Source organism: Mesoplodon bidens (genome assembly GCF_964165515.1).
Source record: "Mesoplodon bidens genome assembly, chromosome: 8".
Classification (NCBI taxonomy): domain Eukaryota; kingdom Metazoa; phylum Chordata; class Mammalia; order Artiodactyla; family Ziphiidae; genus Mesoplodon; species Mesoplodon bidens.
Window position 1 is genome coordinate 45,355,962 of NC_138165.1, and position 27,513 is coordinate 45,383,474.

The window sequence follows — 27,513 nt, forward strand, 5'->3', positions numbered from 1 at the left end:
CTGTTCATGCATCTGCCCATGATTTTTGGGAGGGCTGGTTTCAATGATGTGAAACATATGATCACATTTTAGGAAAAAAATAACTAACTAGAAGGAAAAAAATCTTGTATTTGTTGTTTATGAGAGATCTCTGTGCTTTTCTGGAAATCCATTGAAGATTTGTGCTAATAAATGGTAATTTCCTATTCACAGCATGAATATCGTAAAAACTATGAAAAGTCAAAAACTATCTACACGGCACCTCTTGATATGCTCCAAGTGACTCAAGCTAAGAAATCTCAGGCAATTGCCAGTGATGTGGACTATAAGCACCTCTTACACAATTACAGCTACCCGCTGGACAGCATTAACATGGACCTTGCCAAGAAGGCTTATGCACTGCAGAGTGATGTGAGTAACCAGATTTTCTCTATTCCCTCTTTTTAAGGTAGAAACTGAAAAGGATTTCTAAGTTGAGTGATTTTTTGGCAATTCTCAGAAGTATCTGCATTGTCTTCTGTATGTAGCAAGTATGTAATGGGAAAATAATCCTTGGGATTCTATGAGAGCACGCCTCTCAGAGTTAGAGAGGCCTGGGTCTGGCAAGCACCCCATCCCAGTTTCCTTTTGGGAAAGTGATCAACCTTCCTGAGTTTAGAGTCCTCCTGCAAAATTGGAATAATACAAAAGAATTGTTTTCATTATTTAAATGCATTCAAAATACTCTTAGCATGGTGCTGGGCCCTGGTGAATTCTCAGTAAACATTCACTATTATCATCATCACCATTATCATAATTATCACATTCATCATTATCAATAATTTTTTGTATAGATTGCTATCTTGTCTGAAAATAAAATATATTATTTATAGCATTACTTTTTATAATAGCTAGGTTTTTTTCCTGCAGATCAAAACTTCTTTAGGCAAATTAATTTGTCTGAGCTATACAACTGAATACTTTATCCTAACAATTCTATTTTTTTAAATGGTAATATAGACATAATATTTGCCATCTTTACCAGTTTTGATTGTACAGTTCAGCAGCAGTTAGTTACATTCCCATTGTTGTGCAACCAATCTCCAGAACTTTTTTGTCTTGCAAAAATGCAACTCTCTGCACATTAAACAACTCCCCATTTCCTCTTCCCCTCAGTCCCTGTTAACCACCCTTCTACTTTCTGTCTCTGTGAGTTGGACTACTCTAAAGACCTCGTATCAATGGAATTATGCAGTGCTTGTCCTTTTGTGACTGGTTTATTTCACTTAACATAATGTCCTCAAGGTTCATCCATGTTATAGTATGTGTCAGAATTTCCTTCCTTTTTGAGGCTGAATTCTATCCCATTCTATGTGTATACATTTGGGTTATCCATTCATCTGTCAGTGAACATTTGGGTTGCTTCCACCTTCTGGCTATTGTGACTAATGCCACAGTGAACATGGATGTATGAATATCTTCAAGATCCTGCTTTCAATTCTTTTGAGTATATACCCAGAAGTAGAATTTCTGGATGATTTGGTAGTTCTATTTTTAATTTTTTGAGGAATTGCTGTACTATTTTCCATAGCAGCTGCACAATTTTACATTCTTATCACTAAAAATTCTATTTTAAGCATTATTATCTTATTTGTTTCATTTTGTTATGTTTCTTCCTCCCAAATAGATCATAGGTTTTTCAAAGGCAGGAACCAATGGTTTCTTGATTTTTCATTCCAGTTCGAGGGCCCACACTAAAGAACAATCATCTGAATTTTGTATCTAGAGTACATGTTTTAGGTATCACCTATAGCCAGACAACAGGAGTAGGTCATTATTTTAATAGCATCAAGTAACTGTCTCCCAGATAGGTCCAATTCCAAATGCTAACTGCTCTCCATAAGCAAATTATTGAATACAACTATATTAAAGTGTGTTGTTAGCCAATGTAGAAACACTCCTAAGCTTACCATTACACATGAAGGGCAATATGTGTAAACACTTAATACAAATAACTACTATCAAGTCTTATCAGAAAATGAGCAAAATTATCCACCTACAATACGGCCTTCAGTTATAATCTGACCATAGAAACATAATACATAATATATTCTAGTGAGCAAACATCTCACGTTTGATGATCTAAATATAACAATTTCATTTATTCTTTGAAATACAGCTTTGAATTTAGCAGATTGGAATTATAATTCCACATACTTTGGAAACAAGGATGAAGTAGAACATATGCCAACTAGAAAGAACAGTGAAAACCTAAGGGCTATTAAAATCTCTCCCCAAGGAAATGTTTAAAATAACCTCAATGTATGGAATAAGGAAACTGGTCAGAAATCTTAAAAGCATTCTTTTGGGGAAAATGTTAATGATTTTACAAAGAAGGATGATGCTGAGTAAAGAAATGTAACCTTTCTCTTGGTGTTTTAGGTCCAATACAAAGCTGACTACAATAGCTGGATGAAAGGTTGCGGCTGGGTACCTTTTGGGTCCTTAGAAGTGGAAAAGGCAAAGCGAGCTTCAAACATTCTGAATGAGGTAAAGCCATCATATCTCTGTGTGTCACAGAGATAGATTTGTGAATGTGACCTGGTAAAACTTCTCAAACCATGGGAAATGCCTCCTTTACCACTTCATTTTCTAGTATTGTTGCTGAGGAAAAAAAAAACCCAGCTTATCATGTGCATGAATTATCTCGGTAGATAATCATACCTCTTCACATCACCAAAGTCGTTTACGTTAACCACTCATGACAGAAATACTTTTAACAGCTTTATCTAGCTATAGTTTGCATACCACAAAAATTCACATATTTTAAGTGTACACCTTGACAAGTTTTAATAAATCCATCTAGTTGCATAGCCATCCCCACAATTGAATTTTTTTAAACCAGTAAATGCATCTTTATTTTTCAGAAGCAAGATAGAAAATGAGTAGTATATTATGAAATACACAATATAGGAGTGAAATCAGCATGGTCAAGGGAGGTTGGACTGCAGGCTCTGTTAGGTCGTTGGATGCAGTTGATATCAAGAGGTTAGGTCAAGGTTGTTTCAACTTTGGCCTTGGGTTTCATGAGATCCCCCTACTAGTTAGGAATGGTTTTAGCAGCAAGAAAGAGAGAATAGTTGAAGTTATGGAGGCTACTCAAATACTTTGCCTTCAAAATAGTCAGGAGGGAGTTGGCTGCTGGCGTAGATTCAGGGGCTCAGTGATATCAGACCCACAATTGAATTTTTTTTTTTTTTTGCGGTACATGGGCCTCTCACTGTTGTGGCCACTCCCGTTGAGGAGCACAGGCTCCGGACGCACAGGCTCAGCGGCCATGGCTCACGGGCCCAGCTGCTCCGCGACATGTGGGATCTTCCTGGACCGGGGCACAAACCCGTGTCCCCTGCATCGGCAGGTGGACTCTCAACCACTGCACCACCAGGGAAGCCCCACAATTGAATTTTAAGATGCTGCTAGCAACCCAAAAAATTCCCACTCCCATTTTCAACCCCAGACAACCACCGATCTGCTTTCTGCCTCTATAATTTTGCCTTTTCTTTCACTTAGCATAATGTTTTTGAGGTTCATCCATATCTCTACATGTGTCTGTACTATTTTCCTTTTTATTAGTGAGAGTAGTATTGTTTGCACGGCTATATCACGCTTTGATTGTCCAGTTAGTGGGCATGTGGATTTTTTCCAATATTTGGCAATTGTGAATTATGCATATAATGACTATTATAGAAATTTTCTTTGAAGTATTATTATACCTTATGCTATATTCTTGATGACTTTGAAGTAGTATATATGTTGTTATTCAGTCTAAGAAGAAACAAAGATGATCTTGGGGCTCTTAAAGCAGTCCCTTCTCTGACAGCAGTTGAACGTTCCCCCTGCTGTCAGGTGAATCCGTCATCCAGGAAGTTAGACCACATAAAGAAGGGTCAGAGGTGCTAAGTGAGGGTTGTCTTCCACACCCAAGTTTTTGTTGTTCTTATTGTTTTGTGCTTCTGTTTGTTTTTGGTGAAAACCACTTTATCTACTCGAGATCTTTCAGAAAAAATTCTGGGTTAGTGGTTTTCAGAAGTCTGAAGTTGAAAGAGGGATACTACTATATACACAAAAGTGGGATGTATAGTATGAAAAAATGAAGAGAACTAGGAGGAGAATATAGGAATAAGGGTAGCTAGTTGTTGCCAGCTCCCAATTGAGACATCTTCCCCACGACCCCTCTCCTGTGTCTTCTCAGCACTTTAGTGATAACTTATATACTAACCACATTAAGCTTGCAAAGCAAAAGTCCTGCTTTTCTTATTAATAATCCATAGCTATTGCCCTAGTTCCTCACTTCCTCCTCCCTCAACTGGAGAACCTCAGTTGCTGATGGAGTGACAAGGAAAATGACATTCCTGGGAGCTTGTTTAGTGTCATGCAAAGATACTCCAAATGTCCTTGCATGCTTTTCTGTTAATCCTTTAGAAAACTTTGTGATGTTTCGGGATTCTGCTGAGCTTTCACAGTGCCTTCTTTCACATCATAAGCAAGAAATTAAAGTCATTCCTGAAACTTGTATTGGTCTGTACTGCCCCAAACAATCCAAAATTAAAACAATTTCTTTAAAGGTTGGTTTTTGTATTGTAGTCATTTTTTCCCCCAAGCCAGCAAAGAATCAAATATTTTTATATTTTAAAACCAGGAAAATTTCTCGTCCCTCCAAAATAAATTTAAAATATTTTGATTTATTAGCTTTTGGTGAAAGTATTATTATCTTTCTCTTTTTAATTTGTCAAACAGAAAAAATATCGCCAACATCCAGATACTCTCAAGTTTACTTCGATTGAAGATGCTCCAATTATAGTACAGTCTAAGATTAACCAGGCCCAGAGGAGTGATGTAAGTGTTAATTCTCTCTGTATTTAAATGTTAACTAATACAAATACATTTGTATTCTAAATGTAATGATCACCTGTACTTATTAGGCAATCTAAAGAGACTCAGTTATATGAGCAACTGTATAATTCCCCAGGTTTTCATTAAAAAAGCACACCTAATTCATATCTGTAGATGATTATATATATTTCAGTGATTGGACATTGCTCTCGAAGGAAAAAGTAAGAGGGGCTTCTCTTGATAACCAGAAACACAAGCCTATTTCTAGGAAAGATCAGGAAAGTGATTTTAGACACTACATCATATGAAACGGTTATATTTAAAGTCAGAGGTAAGACAAAAATCATGCTTAGTAAAAACTACCCCTAAGTCCCTTTAGTCACCTACTGCCCACAAAATATAATATAGATAGTTGGTAAATCCCACCCTATTAACTTTTCCTACGCTCAGGAAAGTGTCTGCAGGTTAACTTTGTCTTTGGGTCACTTTCCTGGGCTCTTAGGTAGGTCCCCCTACCTTAGTCTGGAGGTTCTTAGCACATACCAAGGGACTTTTGCCAAGGCTAACAGGCACTAAAATCAGACCCTGTGCAATTGCATAGGAGATCTTAAATGCCTACAGATATTTTCCGGGGAATGTGGGGAAGGCACAGAGACTGTCTTTCATTAAAAAAACTCCTCTGTGCAATGTGATCTGCTCCAAAATTATTCTCCTGTGCCGTTAAACACTTTCCCCTACTTTATTTGTTTGTTTATGCATTTTTTTCTCTTCCAGATTGCCTACAAAGTCAAAGGGGAGGAAATTATTCACAAGTACAGTCTGCCGGCGGACGTGCCCCAGTTCATTCAGGCTAAAGTCAACGCCTACAATATCAGTGAGGTGTGTATGTGGGCTCAGCCGCTCACTGAGGGTTAAGCCTTTTCTACATGTGGTCTGAGTTATCTTCAAATGACATTTTTCTTTCAGAATATGTACAAAGCAGACTTGAAAGATCTGAGCAAGAAGGGATACGACCTGAGAAACGATGCGATCCCCATCAAAGCTGCCAAAGTTGCCAGGCAGGCGGCGAGTGACGTAAGTCCAGCTGGTGGTCACCTGTGTGTAATCAGAAAATGGGGGCAGGCGGGCTTCTTATCCAAGTCTCCGCATCTGCTGTCCCTGACTGGAAGCAAGCCAGGCTGAAACTATTTAGAGAAGAAAGTTCCCTAAACAGATCTGAATTTTCTTGGGGGTAAGGATTTGTATAACCTTAACAAATCTGTTCTAATCAAGCCCCCTAATTTAAAATTCTCATCTATATTTCTGCACAAATTCACGTTATTTCTCTTATAGAAATAAAGAAGTTACCTGCTATTTACATCATAATAACCTCCTGATGGTAAACCTTTATCTCAAAACTTGCTTAATTTCTATGAATTCCCTCTTTGCCTTACCTCTCTTTTCACTTCATTGCTTCTACAGACTGATGAATGGGCTTCAAGTGTCAGAGCCCCTAAGAGTCAGTCATTAGGTTGCATTAAAGTTAAGACTTTTGTTTCTTTTCCTATCTTACTTCAACTCAGATGTGAACTGAAGTCACTTTGCTCTTTGAGATTTAAATAAAATGGACTCCTGCCCCCTCCTGCTGTCCTGCAGGAAGTGGGATTCCCTCCCCATGATTGCTGCATTCTCTGAGGTTTTTGCTTTTCTGATCACCTCTGGCTCCTGGTTTGCACATGATGGTTTTGCTCTGGCTCACCTGGGCTCTCCTCCCCTAGATTTATTCTTTTTCTGCTCTGCATGATCCAGAGATGGAACTCAGCCCTTTCTTTTTGGTTTCCCTCCAAATCCCAAGTACAACTTTAATGATTGTTTGAAATGGAGTTGTCACTGCAGCAATATAAATACATTAAGACTGAATAATGAATGTCCATGTCCTAAAAGCCCTGCTCCAGAATTTCTCACTGATCCCCTTTCTCTGTGGGTGATCTCCTCCAGCCACCCCACCCCAGCATACACAAAAACCTTCCCTCACATCTCTGCTTCTCCGTTTCCTGGGTTTCTTCCCAAGTCTCCTCAAGGACGCTTAATTCTCCCCACTTTATTATTCGGAACCAATTAGTGTTACACACTACTGATTCTGGGTCTCCCTTTGAATATCCAAAGACTCATTAAAATTGTACTATTACTACTACTAGTATAATTCTACTAATAAAATAGCCAGCTATTTGGCTTTAGAAGCACAGTATAATTGGTAGAGTTTGTGAAATATTTATCTTTTCATTTGTCTTTATCACTAAGTGGAACAGAACTTATTTTACTTTGTCACTGATATAAATTATAGTAACGTCCCCACCCCAACCTCCCTTGGGTGGCAGAAGCAACCACAGACAACCAAATGGGCTCTAAATAACATTTTAATTTTAACAGGCTACATTTCAAATATATACAAGCAAATATCAAATTGTTTCGTTTTGAAATAATTTCTGGGAAGCTCAGTTGCTCAAATCATGGTCTCATTGTTCAGTAAAACCTTCATAACTGCATTAAAAAATATGCCCACCTTTGTTTCCAACAGGTTCACTACAAAAAAGATTATGAAAAAGCCAAAGGGAAAATGGTTGGCTTCCAAAGTCTCCAAGATGATCCTAAACTGGTTCATTATGTGAATGTGGCCAAGATGCAATCGGACCGGGAGTATAAAAAAGACTATGAGAAGACAAAGACCAAATACAACACACCCCATGATATGTTCAATGTTGTGGCAGCTAAGAAAGCTCAGGATGTTGCCAGCAATGTCAACTATAAGCATTTGCTTCATCACTACACCTACCTGCCTGATGCCATGGACCTGGAATTGTCGAAAAACATGATGCACATACAGAGCGATGTAAGTGACATTTACTCCACAAGACAGTCCCCCTCTAAGGAGGGAGCCTGCGTGAGAGAACCCACTGCCTGGAGCACTCACTTCTCTCTTCTCTCTTTGGTGTAGAATGTCTATAAGGAAGACTACAACACCTGCATGAAAGGCATAGGCTGGATACCTATTGGCAGTCTGGAGGTAGAAAAAGTTAAAAAGGCAGGTAATGCCCTGAATGAAAGGAAGTACAGGCAACATCCAGACACCCTCAAATTTACCAGCATCGTGGACTCCCCAGTTATGGTCCAGGCAAAACAGAACACACAGCAAGTCAGTGATGTGAGTACAACAAAACAGAGGGTGCAAAAGGATGGAGGGAGGCTTCAAAAGATGAGCTCATCATTTTTATTCTCTGAGCCTAATATCTTTTCCTTTTAAAATTATTATTTTATTTCATTTAAAAATAATAATTACACTTATTTTTAGTTTGGGCACTAACATTTTCTTTCTTTTTTTTTTATATCTTGCTTTTTACCTTCCTTTTAAAAATGTCTTCCTTTTTAACTGCCTATAAATACTGTGTTATTGGATAAAGTATTTGAGAAAGTGCAAAAAGTTCTACCCTAGAACGACACACCCACAAACAAAACTTAAGCTTAAATCCCATACACCTTATTGTGGCAAATGCATTATATTCAATTCTATATTAAGTTGCTCATATTTGCTTTTCATATATAAAATATTAGTACAGGGAAATAATACACATGAGTAGATGATTTCTCTCCTCAGAATTCATCATACACAATTATTATAGATACTTTACTTATGTCTTGGAGGAGATTAGTATATTGTTTGCCTGCCTGTCCATGAGCAATGTATACGCTCTGGCTAAAGACAGCTCTCAAGGAAAATTTGGTGTATGAAAGAGCTAAAGGGACATCAAAAACATTCATTCATTAATTCATTGAATGAATGTTCTTGAACACCTTCCATGTGCCAGGCATTATATTATGTGCTGATGGTATAAAGATGAAACAGACAAGGATGAATGGGATACAGGACAAGAGTATAAGACAAAGGCATGGATAGAAACAGCATCATCATATGGAGAGACAAATGCTACAGGAGAGGCATGTGCTAAGTAAGTATAAGAGGAGAGGGTAACTGCCTGCCAGAGCTTCCCTGGCAAATAAGGGAAGCCTGCATTACTGGCAAAAGGAAAAACATAATGACAGTCAAGAAGTAATGAATGGAAGGACAGTGAAGGATGAAGGATTTAGGATTGTAATCCTTCAAGACCTGATTATTGAGGGTCTTGAATGTTAATTTATACTCTGGACATTATGGGGTAGGTAACAGGAAGTACTGAAGATTTTTAATCCATGGAGTTGCATTATCAGGTCTGTGTTCTAAAAGATAATTGGCAAAAAATGCAGAGAAGATATTGGAAAGGGGAGAGATTGAAGGCAAGGAGATGAATTAGAAAGCTGCTACAGAAATTCAACAGAAACCTTATTTGGACCAAACTCAGGCAATAGCAGTGGGAAAGGAGATGTTTAGAAGGTAAAATTAATGAGATTCTCTGAATGCTTAGATGTGGTTTCTAAAGGCAGTGAGGAAGTGAAGATAGCTCTTGGATTCCTAAAAGAAATTATTTAGTATTTGGAGATTCATTTAGATATCAGCCATTTCAGATTTTACTTGTGATACATGCACACCAGTTTACATATGGTATTCCACACAGACATGCCTGGGAAATGGAGGTATATATGATAAATGACAATCAAGAGATTAAAAATCTACTTGGGATTCCAATTCTGTTTTAGTTTTAGAAACTGAGCAATTTCTTTCTTTTTCATTACCAAGAGGAGGATACAGTATGATTTCTACCCCATGCACTTTGGTGTCTTTCAGACATCTTTAAAATGGCAAAATAGGGTAAATATGAAGTGGTAAACCTCTTGCGTAGGCTGGATTTACATATAAGCACCTTTATATTATGAGGAAATTATTATGTGCTTTTACTGATACAATTATAATTGGAAAGTTTTTAGGGGAATTGAAAGACTCATTCTAACTACGTCTTTCTCTCTAAGAATAAAAAACCAAAAATAAAAAAATAAAAACCAAGACTTTAAGAACTATTAACTCCACTAGCAAAAAATGACCTTTTCTGGCTTTAGTGGATTCTCTTATCCATTTTAGGGTTTCACATTTGAACTCATTTTTTATTCATATCTGACAAGCAAAGATTTCTATTTTCTTAGGATTTTTTTCTCTCTATTTTAATACAGAGTTTTTGGGTCTTCCTTAATGAGTTTCTTGAGTTTCTTAAAGTAGGAAGATGGCTTTGATAATTTTAAGTAATAGAAATTGTGGGGGATTATGCTAGGAATAACTTCATTAAGTGTGTAATTAATGTATTTTCCTTTTTGTACCATCCATAATGCATTTTATTTTTGTGACTATGTGTTGCAGATCTTATACAAGGCTAAAGGAGAAGATGTGAAACATAAATATACGATGGGTCCTGATGTTCCTCAATTTCTCCAGGCCAAGTGTAATGCTTACAATATAAGTGATGTAAGTAGGGTTTTTGATGGGGTGTGAAATCCAGACCTGATGATAAAATAATAGAATTTTAGAGTATGACAGGGCTTTGACAATTTAGGTCAATTTTCTCCATAGCCCCCATTAGAGCATATCCCATGATGATGGTTCTGTACCTCTTGAGTCAGCCTTTTCAAGTGTAGGACAACTCTAAAGGTTATAGCATTCTTCTTTGTGTCAAGCTCAACACATATTCCTCTAGTTTTCCTAGTTCTGCACATGGAGGAAGTTTTTATCCTCCAGAAAAATAAGGATAAATGAAATCCCCCCTCCTTTTTTTTTTTTTTTTTTTTAACATCAACACTAAAATTTCTAAAGCTAACCACCAGGTCTTTCCTGGACCTTCCTTTCATAAGATTGAACTTCATTTTCTCCAGTTGGTTCTCACATACTGTGGTTTCCAGAACCTTTATTATTCTCCTCTGGATCCACTCCAGTTTCTCAATTTCCCTCTTCAATATGTGCCCAAACCAGACTTGGGTGAATGATTAGTACAGAGTCTAATAATTTTATGCTATACAATTTTATGTATGACATTTTGCTAATGTGACTTCTGTTTTTAAAATTGAAGTGTAGTTGATTTACCATTAATGTGACTTCTTAAAACTGTGTGCTATAGGAGATTCTTCTAACTTCTATCTGGAAAAGAACAAAGCAATCCCAGCTGTTGAGGAATCAGTGTAGCTGATTACCCCAGAGCATGCTGACATCCTTTTTCCTTTTCCATCGCAGGTCTGTTATAAACAGGACTGGCATGATTTAATAGCCAAGGGCAACAATGTGCTGGGTGACGCTATACCTATCACTGCAGCCAAAGCATCGAGAAACATTGCCAGTGATGTGAGTAAAAATTAGGTGAAATCTGGGTGATTGTCTTTTTTACAAAGTAATCAAATGGGTGCTTGTTAAAATGATACCACATTGAAAACAGTATGTTGAATTAATGACATTTAAATTCTCCACAAAATATTGTTTTGAAAACCTGTCACTTTTTCAATATTTTGTGATTCTTTTCAGTTGACCCCACTTGGTAGAGCTGTCATAAATCTGACAGTGGCTTTCTCTCCTGATTCATAGCCCAAATTACCTTCCCTGACACATTTCCCTGACAGCCCACATTTATTTTCAGGGAGAATACCCCACCTGCCACTAACACGTTAAATTCAGATGACTGCCTGCATTATAATTGTACTAAGAAGATTGAAAAAATGTTAAATAAAATGTACAGATTTTATAAACCAAATGGGAAAAAGCCCACTTTTCTAGAATATAATTTTGATTTATTTCATCTGTAATAGAAAAAGTATACACTTATACTTCTTCTCATCATTGAAAAACAAAATTTTCCAAAAGCACACGCACCCCATAGATTTCACTGTCACACACTATTCCAGAGGCTACACTCTTCATCTGAGACAAGAAAAGAAAGAAACCACATGTACAGACCATGTGGAAGATAGGGTGTAAGAATTCTACAGCCTTCCATGTAGGGATGGTACTGAAAATGTGTTCTTCAAAGCTTTGCACATCACTCTGAAATACATTTCTAGTTTAAGGAGAAAGTGACAGTCTAAAATATGACATTATCATTTTTATTTTTAGCCCTTACACAGAACTTTTTCTAACATGCCTAGAAATTACTTGATAATTCTTTTGCCTGCTAAACTCTTGTTTATAAATTGGTGCTTAAATGGCAGGAGCAGAGTGTCTTCAGAGTTTGGGTGGATTTGAATTCTCTTATATAAAAATTGAGGTTTTGATTTGTTACCTACTGTAGAGCTCAGTCTACACCCCATTGCCAATCTCAGCGGTGAGAGACCTTGGACCGCAGAGCTTTTGCAGTCAGGCTTTTACTGATGAGGAAAGGTCTCGGTGGTTCCTGCCCTTATTATATAGTTCCTTAATTCATCTGCAGCTGCTTCAGCAGTGAGCTTGGAGGGTAGCTGCTGAGAAATGGGGTTGGGTGAAAGCCTAGCTACCTGCCAGAGAAGAGGTTTTTTTTTTTTTTTTTTTTTAACCATATTAGGTCACCTGAGACAACAAACATAGTAATATTTTCCATCCCCCACCCCAAAGAGATCTGAGTATAAACGTTTTGCATGTATAGTTCTTTAGAGTTTCTTCTGCACCTGTTGTGTACATATCCTGGACCAATCAGAATCGAAAACAGAAGTGTTTCTAGTATTCTGTGATGTGAACTAACATGTTGGATTAGGAAAATTCACATCCCTGGAAAGCCAAGAGATATATTTGGAATGTAGTCTTATGTTTTGGAATATGTTATGTTTATATTAAGTGTGAAAACTTAATAAAGTTGGCTCTATATAAAGTTCCACATGCAAATCATCTATAGCATTCGTAGCAAAGAAAAGAAACTGCTCCTGAATTTACCATGATACCCATTTATAACCCAGCAATGTTGGAAATAAATGCTTTCAGTCTAAGCTTCCTGGGGTTGGGGGGCGTGGGGTGTGGACTGTATTTCTTGTACAGTCTTCCAGAAAGTCACAATATTCTGAATGCCTTTGTGTGTGAATATAATCGCTCCACCTAATGTTCCCAGTGCTTAGGACTTTGCTAACCAAATTCTGCCTCCACAGTATAAATACAAGGAAGCTTACGAGAAGGCAAAGGGAAAGCATGTGGGTTTTAGAAGCCTCCAGGATGATCCTAAGCTCGTCCACTATACGAATGTGGCAAAGTTACAGTCTGATCGTGAATACAAGAAGAACTATGAAAACACCAAAACCAGCTACCATACCCCTGGGGACATGGTTAGCATTACAGCTGCAAAGATGGCCCAGGATGTTGCCACCAATATCAACTACAAGCAGCCGATACATCACTACACATACCTACCTGATGCCCTGAGTCTTGAGCATACCAGGAATGTGAATCAAATTCAGAGTGATGTGAGTATGTATAATATTATAGACCTAGAGGTGCTGGTACTGAACAGGTGATCATTTCTTCCTATTTTAGTAGACTTCACAATACAATAAGGTATTTGAAAAATGCACTTTAAAATATACAGTCATCATTGAAAGAGTAACAAAGGCGTGGCAGACACGCTGTGTTTTACTAGCTTTCTGTGCTCCTATCGCAATCATTGATATTATCTTTATTAACTTATGGATCAAAGATAAAGCCATGTTCTACTAAGTACATAAGCCACCCTGGCTGTCAACAAAAGGAAATGGTTACTCCTGGTGGGCCTGCTTCAACGGCAGTATGTATAATATAAAATAGGAGCATTCTCTATTCTTTCTGAAATCAAGAATGTTCTTTTTCTTTTTTCTTCTTTTGTTTTTGAACTCAAGGTCACACTCTCATGCATGTAAATCTATGTAACGAGTCATCTAAAATGAACCAGGAGGGCTTTGTGATTGCAGCATGACTCATGGAGAGCTGCATGGGGGAGGGTGTTTAATATTCAGAGCATTTCCTGCTGCAGGAGCCAGGTTTTTGTAAGAATCATCCTTGGTAAAGGGAAAAAATTGTGTTCCTTTATTGTTGCTCAGTGAGAATGTCTCTCTCCAACTGAGATGGAGGAGCCCAGGTGGACGGTGTGGGTGAAATTCAAAAGTTGTGGAGATTTCAGTGAAATCAAAAGGAAAGCCCAATTTATTGTCAAAAGAGACACTTTTTTTTTTTAGCAGTACCCATGGAAATATGTGGCCTACATTCTCTCCTGGAATGTTAATGCAGTCTAACAACAGAACTGTTTTTTCTTATGACCAAATTCTGGGTAAGGAGCTCTGTGGCAGAGATAGCCAAAAGCTCCAGTATAAACAGAAGCATGCTGACAGGTTGCTCTTCATTCCCCCCTGGATAGAATTACAGATTCCAGAAACAGCTCTTGAGTATGCATTAGGATATCTCCTTATCTGAGATTACTCTTTTACAGCATGTATATAAAGATGAGTACAACAACTTCTTCAAGGGCGTTGGATGGATTCCTTTTGGTTCTCTGGAGGTTGAGCAGGCCAAGAAAGCAGGCAATGCATTAAATGAGAGAAAGTACCGACAGCACCCAGATACCATCAAGTTCACAAGTGTGCCTGATTCCATGGGCATGGTTTTGGCTCAGCACAACACAAAGCAGCTAAGTGATGTAAGTGGTTTTCCTTCAAACAGTTTTGTCCATGAATAACCCCATGACCAGTTACTTCACAATCCTTCTTTTTTTTTTTTTTTGCGGTACGCGGGCCTCTCACTGTTGTGGCCTCTCCCGTTGTGGAGCATAGGCTCCGGATGCGCAGGCTCAGCGGCCATGGCTCATGGGCCCAGCCACTCCGTGGCATGTGGGATCTTCCCGGACCGGGATAGGAACCCGTGTCCCCTGCATCGGCAGGCGGACTCTCAACCACTGCGCCACCGGGGAAGCCCCACAATTCTTCTTAATTCAATTCATGAGTGTGCATCTGTCTTAGCAAATCATCTGCTTTCAGAGGTATATCAAAAGGTTTTACTTTTGAAGCAACTTGGGACTTAAGAAGAACAGGAAGGAGAGAAGGACGATGTTCCAAATTTGCTTTGTTTTCCAAATGTAGCGAGTCTATGTTATTTATAAGCAGACCCCTACACTATACATATGAAATAAAATTATTTCTATTATAATCTATGACCTTGTCTGAATGGCAAACCAAGATATTTATTGCTCTGAGTTGCAAGAGTTCTACCTAGCCAGATGAGGAGAAGGCTAATGTCCTAATCCCCTTGCAAAATAAATAGGGCGACATTCTGAGAGAGAGAGACGCCTCTGGGGAAGAGTTAAGCAGTTTGCTTTCAGAGTCATCCAGAGTCTTTTTTCTGAGCCGAGGTCTATCTGGACCCTTTTTCTTAGTTAGAGGCTAATTACAATGCTCAGTGCTTCACCTCATTTGATAATTTCAGAGTTCTAAGATACCTCCCCCAGAAAGAGAGTGGTAAGTATAAAACAGAGAAGAGAGGACTTTTTGTGTCTTTAACCCCAGATATTCGAAGGTGGGGAATGCATTCTTCGGTTCAGATTTGAGGGTTCTCTGGATTTTATTTCTCACACCAGTCCCATATTACCACAGATGTTTCAAGATTAATTCTATTCTAGTGGTACTAAATGGTGTAGATTGTTCTGATTTCTTTTGTACTGACCGAGGTGTCACTTCTCCCTGTGTTTTTCCAGTTAGCTAGGAAAACCCTAAACTCACTATATGAAGTCTTCCTCATCCCAGTAAATGCCATCAACATCTACCTAATTACTCAAGCCTGAAACCTGGCAGTCACCATTGACACCTTCCCATGTGAACCCCCCTCATCCAATGCATCTACTGAGTTAGCCCTCCCAAATTTCTCAGCCATCCTGTTGGAACACTTCTCTGTCTTTCAGTTGCCACCAACCCTAGTTCTGGCCTCCATATCTCATGTGGACAACTGTAATAATCCATTACCTGGACTCCCTGCCTGGGGTCACACAAAAACCAAAAAGACTGTCTTAAGACATAAATCAAATCATGTCCTTCTTATACTTAAAACCCCTTAGTAGCTTCTCCTTGAACTCAAAGTAAAATCTAAACTGTTAACTTGGTTGAAAAGGCCCTCAGCTCTGTGCCCCCGCCCCCCTCCTGTCTAATCCTCCTGGGACCCTGCTCAGCACATTCCAGCCCAGCGACCTTCAGTCCCTCAAGCTGGCCATGCCCCTTCTAGACCCAGGACCCTGAATGCTCTTCTTCTGCCTGGACCCTTCCCTTTTCTTCAAGTTTGGATGTAAATGTTACCTTTTTAGAGAGCCTTTGCTGACCCCCCACCCTGACCCTGTTCATTTCTTTCCTAAAGTTATTTTATTTACAACACATCACGAATTCTAGCTCTGTCTTACAATTTATGTCCTATTCTCTGTTTCCTCTATTGGACTATAAGCTCCAAGAGGACAGGTCTGCCTTTTTCTTTTTAACCACTTTAAACACAGAACCTACCATGCTGCCTATTGATCAGACTGCTCTCCAATAAATATGGGTGGAATGAGCAGTGAATATGTCTGCCAACACTCCCTCTGTGTGATAATGTAGCTAATTGCCTTATAAATGGAAAAACACAAACGATAGTCTTCCTTTTTAAAGGAACGTGTGCTAGATGAAACTTACATTATGTTAGCTAATACGATTTGCACTCTGCCTCCTTTGTTTTTAGTTGAACTACAAGGTGGAGGGAGAGAAACGGAAGCACAAGTACACTATGGACCCTGATATACCGCAGTTTATTCAAGCCAAGGTCAATGCCTTCAACATGAGTGATGTGAGTATTTGGCCTGGTGCCCGTCTAGTATTGCTTACATGGGCCTCTCCTTTCCAGTTCTATATAACTCTAGCACTGGAATTTTAGGGGGAGCAAACTGAGTGTGGACCCTTTGAGTCTTTGATGGAGGAGGTCATTGAGAGGACGTGATTGCCAGGTGAACCTTGAGCTGGACCTGGGCAATTGGAGGCTCCTCACCCCCTCCTGTCCTTGGAATGTAAGTTCTGCCCACTGTTCCCACAGTGGGAGCCATTTTCAAGGACACAGCCTTGAGAGACCAATGTGTTGTTGAGACCACTTGCACTGAATCCACTTGAGGCCTAAATAAACTTGTAAGGTTCTGGCAGGCGGGGGTGAAGATCTACTTGTCTTGTGGCTGCCCAAGACAATCCTCGAATGTAAGTTCCCTTGTTTATTAAACCTGCCGCCTACCAAGCTGGAGTGGTCAGCCTGTTTTTTCAGTCTCTCCTTGCCCTCCATGTACGGGGACCAGTTTGCGAACCAACAGTCTCCAGATTGGATCCTTATCATAGAATATGAGACTAGAGCCTACCATACATTTCACTTAATGCAGACTTTTCCCAACTGTGAGCTCTGACTCATTAGTGGGTTATAAAATCAATCTAGTAGGTTGTGTTCCATTTTTTAAAAAGTAAAACAAAATAGGACAGAGAGGATTGGAGAATACAGGAATGCACAGTCTGTAGTAAGGATAAGTATTGCTATTTCTATAACTTTTGTTTCAGTTATTTGTTAAACTTCTGAACTTCTAAACAAGTTTACTGTGATTTTCTTTAGAAACTCTTCTTTGTATGTGACTAGCATCTCTGTCTAATTGGTGGCGATGTTTAAATTTACTATTATGAATTATTTCCTTTTACTTTTAAAGCAAATTGGTAAATTCTAATTTAAAGACATAATCCAACCTGGATAAAGTTGTTCATTTCTTAAAAGATGATTTAGTCATTCTTCCTAACATTTTAGGCTCTCTTTTATCTCCAAATAAACATTTTTTTTTAATTTTTTTAATTAGTTTCTGCTTTATAACAAAGTGAATCAGTCATACATATACATCTGTTCCCACATCCCTTCCCTCATGCATCTCCCTCCCTCCCACCCTCCCCATCCCACCCCTCCAGGCGGTCACAAAGCACCGAGCTGATCTCCCTGTGCTCTGTGGCTGCTCAAATAAACATTTTTTTTTTTTTTAAGTTTATTTATTTATTTTTTTAATTAGTTTCTGCTTTATAACAAAGTGAATCAGTCATACATATACATCTGTTCCCACATCCCTTCCCTCATGCATCTCCCTCCCTCCCACCCTCCCCATCCCACCCCTCCAGGCGGTCACAAAGCACCGAGCTGATCTCCCTGTGCTCTGTGGCTGCTCAAATAAACATTTTTAAAGTACTCATTTCTATGCTTTTGGTTTATTTAAAACTTTTTCCTGCTTTTATAAGTAATATTTAAACATTAATATTAATTAAAGCTGGGTGGTACTACATATGAACTTTTAATTTTACTATCCACATCTTTCTGTAAGTTTAAAATGTTTCATTATAAAAAATACAAGAAAATAAAAGCATTACATGCTTATTATAGAAAAATTGGAAAATATAGAAAATTATGAAAAAATTAAAATCTTCTGTTATCCCACATTCAAAGCAATACCTTTCCATTGCTTTTTTTAATGCACACACATACATTTTTTACAGCAGTTGATATCATACTGTGTATATAGTTTACGGATTTTTTTTTTTTAAAGAATAATTTCTAAAAGATGAACTAAGAGCCCTAACTCTGGATTCTTTTAATAGAAAGGGATATATTATGACATGTTTTATAAGAAAGATTTTGGTTTCCTGTTTCATTCCTCTTTTAATTATGTCAGATAATAAAATAATCTTTCCTTTTTTCAAGGCTAAGTATAAAGCAGATTGGAAGAAAACCCTTGCTAAGGGCTATGATTTGAGACCAGATGCCATTCCAATTGTTGCTGCAAAAAGTTCAAGGAATATTGCTAGCGATGTAAGTCTAATTTGCAAGTAGTAAACTCTCTTTATATTTAAAAAATATTTACATGGTGTATGAGGTTATATGAGCTATATTAGGAAGCAAATAAAAAATTGTAGTATAAAAATAATTCCTAATATCTTAGGAACCAGTGATTTTTTTATCTTAAAAATATTTAAAAACTCAGTAAGTTGTTACAAAGAAGATAATATTTTTAACTGTCAAATACATGGAATTCTCATTAATATTATTATTATGAACTTGAAAACTGCTTTTTTTTTTTTTTTTTTTTTGCGGTACGCGGGCCTCTCACTGTTGTGGCCTCTCCCGTTGTGGAGCACAGGCTCCGGATGCGCAGGCCCAATGGCCATGGCTCACGGGCCCAGCCGCTCCGCGGCATGTGGGATCTTCCCGGACCAGGGCACGAACCCGTGTCCCCTGCATCGTCAGGCAGACTCTCAACCACTGCGCCACCAGGGAAGCCCGAAAACTGCTTTTTATTTGGATTTTGTTAAGAAAAAAGCCTTGATATACTAAAATATTACTAAATCAAAAAATTCTCCCAGTATTTTAGAAGAATACAATTTTTTTATAATATAATTTCCATAAAGAAAAAAATCTGGTGAAATATGGAAAACCAGGAAGAATTATGTATTAAATGACAGCATTTCAGTTACCTACTTACTTATTTACTTACTTAATTAATTACTTTTTATAAGTTATATTTTCTATAGGAATTGATATACCTTGATAGAGTAGAAACTCATTCATTTGGAGTCCAATATACTAATTTTTATAATGTCTTTGCTGCAATTTACTCAGGATTATGCAAATACTTTATAAGGTGATGCAAATTAATCATAGAAACAGATAATAAAAACTATATACACCAAAAATCCTTAATAAACTTTTCAGGAACCTTTGATCGTATTCAAAGAATCCACTTATGAATAATCTAGATATAAACTACAATTTATTCCATTCTTAATTATCCCCAGAGCAGATCTCAAGACCATCCATTGGAAATATTTTGCTAGTTGTTTACTTAAAAATACTAAAAAACTTAGGTGTTACCTAGATTCAGACTGAATTTGGCTATTGCTTAATTTGTGGTATAAATTCAATTTAACACTTTAATATTTCATACAATCTACCCTATCAAACTTCTGTCTGCCCTTCTTTTTCATGTAGTTCAAATATAAGGAGGCCTACGAGAAAGCCAAAGGCAAACAAATTGGATTTCTCAGTCTTCAGGATGATCCTAAACTGGTTCACTACATGAATGTAGCCAAAATACAGTCAGATCGTGAGTACAAAAAGGGCTATGAAGCCAGCAAGACCAAGTATCACACCCCCTTGGATATGTTCAGTGTGACAGCAGCCAAGAAATCTCAGGAGGTAGCCACCAACGCCAACTACAGACAACCCTTCCACCAGTACACCCTGCTGCCTGATGCCTTGAACGTGGAGCATTCCAGGAACGCGATGCAGATTCAAAGTGATGTATGTAGCAGTCATCAGATTGTCAGAATAAAATTAGTTATCCATTTCTAGCTGATGGCTAAGAAGAACTAGAAATCGGCAATTCCATTTACTCCATCCTAAACCTGGTTGGACTCACTGTAATTAGGAATCCTCTCCAGAATTTGGAGTTTTAGAATTTCACTCATTTGAACTATATATATAGTTTTCTTTAGTTATTATGTATATATATATACTTTAACTTTGGAAATTAGACCCAATATGTGTTGTATTCTGTGAAAGACTAACAGGTTCAAATGGGTGCTATATAATATCCCATCCAGTGTAAAATTCTGTTAACATTCCCCCCAAGAAAGTTAAATTTTTAAAGGAATTATTGGGTCAGGATTTTCTGTTCAAAACCACTGTGAATACAATCACTTTATAATTAATTTTTTTCTGAAGGATGGTAGGGAATAAAAAGCAGGTTATTCTCCCAGTCCCTCCACCCTTTTTTGTTTTTTTCCTCTTTTTGAAAATGAGCAAATCATCTGGTCAAAGAAACCCAAGCCCTGACTCTTTCTGAAATGAGAATTTCCTTTTTCGTTGTGAAGAACCTGTACAAATCCGACTTCACCAATTGGATGAAAGGGATCGGCTGGGTGCCCATAGATTCACTGGAGGTGAAGAAGGCAAAGAAAGCAGGAGACATTCTTAGCGAGAAGAAGTACCGCCAGCACCCTGAGAAGCTAACGTTCACATACGCCATGGACACAGTGGAACAAGCACTAAACAAAAGTAACAAACTGATTATGAACAAGGTAAGAACTCACCTGCTGGCCTCAGCCTCAGAACCCCTGCAGTGCTCAGACCATTGAACCAAGCAGTGCCACTTTGACCTTCATCAGCGTTTTCATCTTTCTGATGGTCGTGGTCATGGCGGTGGTGGTAGAAGGGGGCAGTCTATAACCGTCATCGTGTCTAGAGAGCTCCCACTTATACCAACCCCAGGCTGTCTGTCAACCTCATGCTGACTGTGTGCTAGAACCACAAAACTCTATGTAATGTGTGGTTGGAGCACGATAGCCTTTGTTGTTTCAGTGGAAGAGGTGGAAGAGTACATCCCTTGTTTGATGATTTTTAAAATCATGTGTCCAGTCTCATCAGCCCATCTTCTTGCTATTTCATTCATTTTCCAATATCAGATTTAACCTCTTCTACCATGGAGATGTGAGTCTCTTCCTCTTGATAGCACATTGCAGATTTGTCCTGCTGTACAGTCATGTGCCTGCCTTTCTTGTTGTAGAGGCTCTACACTGAAAAATGGAACAAAGACAAGACCACCGTTCATGTCATGCCTGATACTCCAGGCATTTTACTCTCCAGAGTCAACCAAATCACCATGAGTGATGTGAGTAGATTAACAACAACAACAAAGATGCAAGGAGCGGGGGGTGGCAGGGGGAGGGAAGAGTTTGAAGGGAACTAATAGTTGTGGAATATCTGTCTTCCACATGACAACCACTTTAAAATTAGGGTCCCAGGGAGGGAGATGCATGAGGGAAGGGATGTGGGAACAGATGTATATGTATGACTGATTCACTTTGTTATAAAGCAGAAACTAATTAAAAAATTAAAAAAAAAATAAATAAAAAATAAAATTAGGGTCCCCATTCTAACACGACTAACAAGATGCTGGTGTTTTTCTGCTTCATCATTTAGAAACTGTACAAAGCTGGCTGGGAAGAAGAAAAGAAGAAAGGATATGACCTGAGGCCTGATGCCATCCCAATAAAGGCTGCAAGAGCCTCCAGAGACATTGCCAGTGATGTAAGTGCTTCCACTGATGCTTATTTAGTCTAAACGAGAAAAAGAGCAAATGAGCCAAGCTCATGTGTATGCAGGAGCTGTAATCAGCTCTGTCCAGTGTTGGTGGGACCACTGTCCCATGTAACACACAAGACACCTCCCTTCACCCAGTCCAAGGATGCTCTAATTATTTGTTCATCATTCAATGTAAAAAGTGACAGGGTCTTATTAAAATAAGTTACTTTTAGAGTGCTTAAGTTGTTTATGGGCAATTCCTAGCAAACATAGGGATGTGATCTATGCACTTTACCCAGAAGATCCATTACCAAGCTCTTTCCTGAATGTAGAGGTGCACCATGAAAAGTGGTGCCTGCAGCCTTTTCCGCTAGTTACACAGCAGAGTGGGAAAAGCTGCTTTCTAAAAAACCCTAAAACAACTTATTTACACATCACTTTGATTAACTCTGAGATGATATTTTTTCCCTCATGGACTCAAGTCTGTCAAGAAATTTGAAGTAAAAATATTTTGCTCCTAGGGCTTCCCTGGTGGCGCAGTGGTTGAGGGTCCGCCTGCTGATGCAGGGGACACGGGTTTGTGCCCCCGTCTGGGAGGATCCCACATGCCGCGGAGTGGCTGGGCCCGTGAGCCATGGCCGCTGAGCCTGCGCGTCCGGAGCCTGTGCTCCACAACGGGAGAGGCCACAACAGTGAGAGGCCCGCATACCACAAAAAATAAAATAAAATAAAATAAATTTTGCTCCCAGTCCCCCCACCCCACCAACAACTCCTTCCTTTGTAAGTTTAGAGTAGCTCTAAAACCCTACACCTATGACAAAGCTAATGGCACGTAGTGAATTATATTTTGTTCTCTTTCTTTCACTATCTTCATCACCATGTTTCTTTTCCATCCACAGTACAAGTACAGGCAAGCCTATGAACAAGCCAAAGGGAAACAAATTGGCTTCCGGAGCCTAGAGGACGACCCCAAGTTGGTGCACTTCATGCAAGTGGCCAAGATGCAGTCAGACCGGGAGTACAAGAAGGCGTACGAGAAATCCAAGACATCCTTCCACACCCCGGCAGACATGCTCAGCATGGTGGCAGCCAAGAAGTCTCAGGAAGTGGCCACCAACACTGACTACAGGAACGTGATCCATACCTACAACATACTTCCTGATGCCATGAGCTTTGTATTGGCCAAAAACATGATGCAGATTCAAAGTGATGTACGTGACAGCCACAACATTTGCAGAACATTTACTTTGGATAATAAGCAAATCATGAAAGACCATAAGTAATGACATTTTGAAAATCCTGAAAGAAATTCATATGTAATTTCCCAATGAGGTGTTTCATTTTTTTACCTTAGATTGAATTTATTTTTCTTAACACAGAAGGGATGAACCCTATCTATTATTGTTGTGAGCATTATTGGATGCTAGATCAGCAGTAACACATGAAATTTGGTTTCAGAAAGAATGTGTTGAAGGAAATATATCTAGCAGAGAGAGTCAGAAGTATAAAAAGTTCCTGATTAAGGAGTAAGAGGTAAAACAGAAAGTCAGGTAACTTGAGAGCTACTGTCCCTCACTCCCAACCAGCTTTCATTTCCAGCTTTATAATTGCCTATCTTACTTACTGATGAAATAATAAGGAAGTGATGGCTGAAAAGCTATTAGAATAAATGTGAGGAATGCACAGAGAGTGTAAAGCCAAGAATTGAGCTATAGAGGCCCTTTGGTGGCTGGGGAAAGTGAATATAAATTATGAACCAAATGCAGGCCATGCTGAGCCTATGTTTCTCTTTGGAAATATAAGAGATGAGCTATAGCTGGGGAGGTACATAAGTACCCAAATGAAAGCAACCGTGGTACAGTTATAGAGGGAAATGTCTGATTTGAGGGGAAAAAATCGAAATTTGCACAAAGTATCAGTGAGGTTTCTGGAATACCCGAAGGAGTTGTAACCATGGTGGCTGCTCAAAGGCTCATAGCAAAAGAGAGAAATGGAGTCCTCTAAGTCTCCTATTAACCAAGGGGACTTGGGGATTTTTGTAAGAAAGTTAGTCCAGCATGGTCACCTTTCTTGAGATAGTAGTCACATGGTAGATTGATCTATTTGGTATTTCTTAGCACTTTTTCTTTATGAAGACATTGAGAGAAGCAAATAAATCACAAAGATATTGCTGCTTGTTTTAAATTCCTCATGTAAGGAAATGTAAAAAAAATAAAATTTAGGGTTAAAAGTAATTAAAGTTGAATATACTATTGGTTGAAAACTGAAGTGGAACTTATAGAATATTAAATACTCGCTCATGGTTCTTGGAAGATTTTGTTTCTTCTCATCCTCGAACTTTTCCTCTTTTGCAGAATCAGTACAAAGCTGACTATGCTGACTTCGTGAAGGGCATTGGATGGCTCCCTCTGGGCTCCGTAGAGGTTGAGAAAAACAAGAAAGCCATGGAGATTATCAGTGAAAAGAAGTACCGCCAACACCCAGACACTTTGAAGTATTCCACCTTGATGGACTCAGTGAACATGGTTTTGGCCAAGAATAATGCAAAAATTATGAATGAAGTAAGTCTTTCAATAATGTAGTGTTTCATAAGCATCAGGAATAAGCCAGGCATATCCTACATTTAATCTACAGGTTTTGATAACAGTTTTACAACATCATAATTAATGTTTCCTCTACCTTGAAAAAGGGTCTTGTAGTTAAAAAAACAAACAAAAAAGATAGAAATTAGTCCTAATAAGTGCCCTCTCCAAATGCTCAATGAACCACCCTACCTAATAGACATAACAAATTAAGTATGGACTCTTTTCTTTCAATGCAGATCTTGAAAATGAGTCCCATTTGTCTAAGGCGAAGTTAGTAGAAGCTCATTATGCTGAATCAGTAGACTGTAGGGCTGACAACAGCTGGGTGTTGCAGCGCACCCCTGCTTCCTTGCTCTTTTGATGGAATAAAAGAAAACTCCTAGACTACATGGCTGTAGCAGCATTCTGAGCCAGGACCTTCTCTGAGCAATGCTGAGAGCGATAGCTCTCCACCAGTAGTTCTCTGGATCATTAATGACTCCAGCCTTTAGAAAAGCCTTACTGTAGTTTGACATAATTAGCCATAATTTGATTTCAGGACCAACAAGTACATCAACCTTGGACATCTGTTTTTAAGTTGCAAATAATAAAATAATTGCAACAGCAATTGGTTATATTTTGTACATCATAATTAGAAATGCTATTGATTAACCAAAAAGGGGAAAAATAATTTGGACCTGAACATGAAACGGTTGCAGAAAATGACGTAGAAAGATAGAGCTGTATTACGCTAAGTCTCTGAGTAAATCCTCTGGAGTCTTCTGAGAAAGAATTTTGTCAAGAAGACCAACCTCTTTGAAAGGGACTTGTTGACACAAGGCAAAAGCCTCAGTGCCCCTTTTAAGACTTAGAATTTAAACTACCACAAACATACATTAACTTTTTAAATATTAAATTAAGCCTTTCATTTTTTCAGTGTTAAAGATTACCATTTTAAAATAATCATGCCAAGATGAGAATCACAGAAATAGCAAATGCTAACATTGAGAGATATCTTGGTGGTCATCAGGTTGAACCCCTTCCTTGAAGAGTTGAGGAAAGGGTGGCCCAGAGAGGCAAGGCACCTCCCTTAAAGACACACAGCAGGTCAATGACATGGTCTGGACTAGAACCAGTACTCTAATGACTAACTATTGCTCTTTCCATTAGAATTGTGCTTCCAATACTATAATCACCAGCCACATGTGATGACAAATCTCACTTAATTAAAATTAATATTAATAATTTGTTCTTCATTCACATTAGCTACATTTCAAGTGACTGATAGCCCCGTGTGGCTAGGGACTGTCGTGTTGATGACACAGATGACACAGAACATTTTCAACATTGCATAGTTCTGTTGGATCGTGCTGGTCTTGATCAGAAGTCAGAAAATTAGTTTTTGTAAATAAAATTTTATAGTAACACAGCCACAGCTATTCATCTGCATATCATCTGTGGCCGCTTTTGCACTGCAACAGCAGAGCTGAGTAGTTCATAACAGAGATTCTGTGGCCCACAAAGCCTAACATTATTTACTATCTGGCTCTTTATGTTTACTGACCCCTGATCTAGAAAAAGACTGTAGCAGAAGTTTTGGGTTTGTTTTTTAATCAAACCTGGCTAAAACAAAGAGATAGCATTTTTCACCTATAAGATTTGCAAAGATTTAAAAAGTTGTGTGATATACAGTATTGGAAAGGGAGTTAATGTAAACTTCTAATCAACAGTTTTTGTTAATATTTGTTAAAATTGAAACTTCAGTTGCCCAATACCCTTCAGAAATCCTCATATATGTGCAAAGATGTACGCACATACATACACACGGTAATATTTTTTGCAGGTTAGGGTCCCCAAAAAGAGATGCTGAGATGGAATTTGGGGTACAGGGCATTTTTCAGGGATCAGTACCAGTGAGGGGACTTGAGGATATGGGGAGGGGGAAAGGTAAGCTGGGACGAAGTGAGAGAGTGGCATGGACATATATACACTACCAAATGTAAAATAGATAGCTAGTGGGAAGCAGCCACATAAAACGGAGATCAGCTCGGTGCTTTGTGACCACCTAGAGGGGTGGGATAGGGAGGGTGGGGGGGAGGGAGATGCAAGACGGAAGAGATATGGGAACATATGTATATGTATAACTGATTCACTTTGTTATAAAGTAGAAACTAACACACCATTGTAAAGCAATTATACTCCAATAAAGATGTAAAAAAAGGGGGTGGGCAAGAGGGGTCCGACTGTGATGCCAGCCCTACAAAGCCTATGCCAGTGCCCCAGAGGGCTCTCGAGTATATACGGCCTGCCGGAAGTGTCCTGAACTGGGTGGAACGGCCAGGCCTTTGTACCACCACTCTGATGAGTAACTGGATGGCCACCAGGGAAGAGTGTGCTCTTGAGTGAGGCAACAAAACCTTCAAGCAAGTGCCAGTTTGGAGGCTGTCTGCCAATAGTTTGTGCAACCAGTCCTTCCTTGAGTGAGTATCTGGGTTGTACATCTCCAGGCCCACCACAAAGATCATGGCATCATTGCTTATAGTAGAAAAAACTAGAAACAACAAATTAAATGTCTATCAATGGAGAACTGGTTAAATCAATTGGGTTACACCTCTTCATGGAATACTGCACAGCTCTTTAAATGAATGAAGTAAATTATTAAGAGGGCTGAAAGATGTCTAACCTATAATATTAAGTAAAAAAGCAAGATGTAAAACATGTTTTATATAACCTCATTTATATTAAAAAAAAAGGACTATATGTGGACTTTAATATGCATAGAAAATTTTAGGATGGAGATGCTATATCCAGGCTGTAAAATAGGAAGGCAGGACATTTTACTTTCCATCTTACATCCTCTCCACTGTCTTGTTTGAATGAGCACCTTTTTCCTTTAAATTTTTAAAAAATAAGAGCCAGCTAATAAAAATACATAAAATATTGATATTTGTGTACAATAATATATATGTACTAAGTGACTTCCTTTAAAATTTTTAAATACTAACTTCCACTGGTTTTTTCTTCTCTTTTCTTTCTTTCTTTTTTCCTTCCTTCCTTCCTTCCATTTTTCTTTTC

General features: G+C 38.5%; 1 protein-coding gene across 1 annotated transcript in view; it reads left to right on the plus strand.

Annotated features, from left to right (window-relative positions):
* NEB (nebulin) overlaps positions 1-27,513 on the plus strand; it is a 289,834-nt gene that overhangs the window by 89,186 nt on the left and 173,135 nt on the right. Inside the window, exons 23-41 of the mRNA XM_081243154.1 lie at positions 193-390; positions 2,401-2,508; positions 4,756-4,854; positions 5,626-5,730; positions 5,818-5,925; positions 7,409-7,720; positions 7,826-8,032; positions 10,172-10,276; positions 11,036-11,143; positions 12,904-13,215; positions 14,211-14,417; positions 16,472-16,576; positions 18,497-18,604; positions 19,781-20,092; positions 20,665-20,871; positions 21,357-21,461; positions 21,773-21,880; positions 22,774-23,085; positions 24,229-24,435. Coding sequence (XP_081099280.1) covers positions 193-390; positions 2,401-2,508; positions 4,756-4,854; positions 5,626-5,730; positions 5,818-5,925; positions 7,409-7,720; positions 7,826-8,032; positions 10,172-10,276; positions 11,036-11,143; positions 12,904-13,215; positions 14,211-14,417; positions 16,472-16,576; positions 18,497-18,604; positions 19,781-20,092; positions 20,665-20,871; positions 21,357-21,461; positions 21,773-21,880; positions 22,774-23,085; positions 24,229-24,435 — 3,333 coding nt within the window. The remainder of the gene's footprint in view (positions 1-192; positions 391-2,400; positions 2,509-4,755; positions 4,855-5,625; positions 5,731-5,817; positions 5,926-7,408; positions 7,721-7,825; positions 8,033-10,171; positions 10,277-11,035; positions 11,144-12,903; positions 13,216-14,210; positions 14,418-16,471; positions 16,577-18,496; positions 18,605-19,780; positions 20,093-20,664; positions 20,872-21,356; positions 21,462-21,772; positions 21,881-22,773; positions 23,086-24,228; positions 24,436-27,513) is intronic.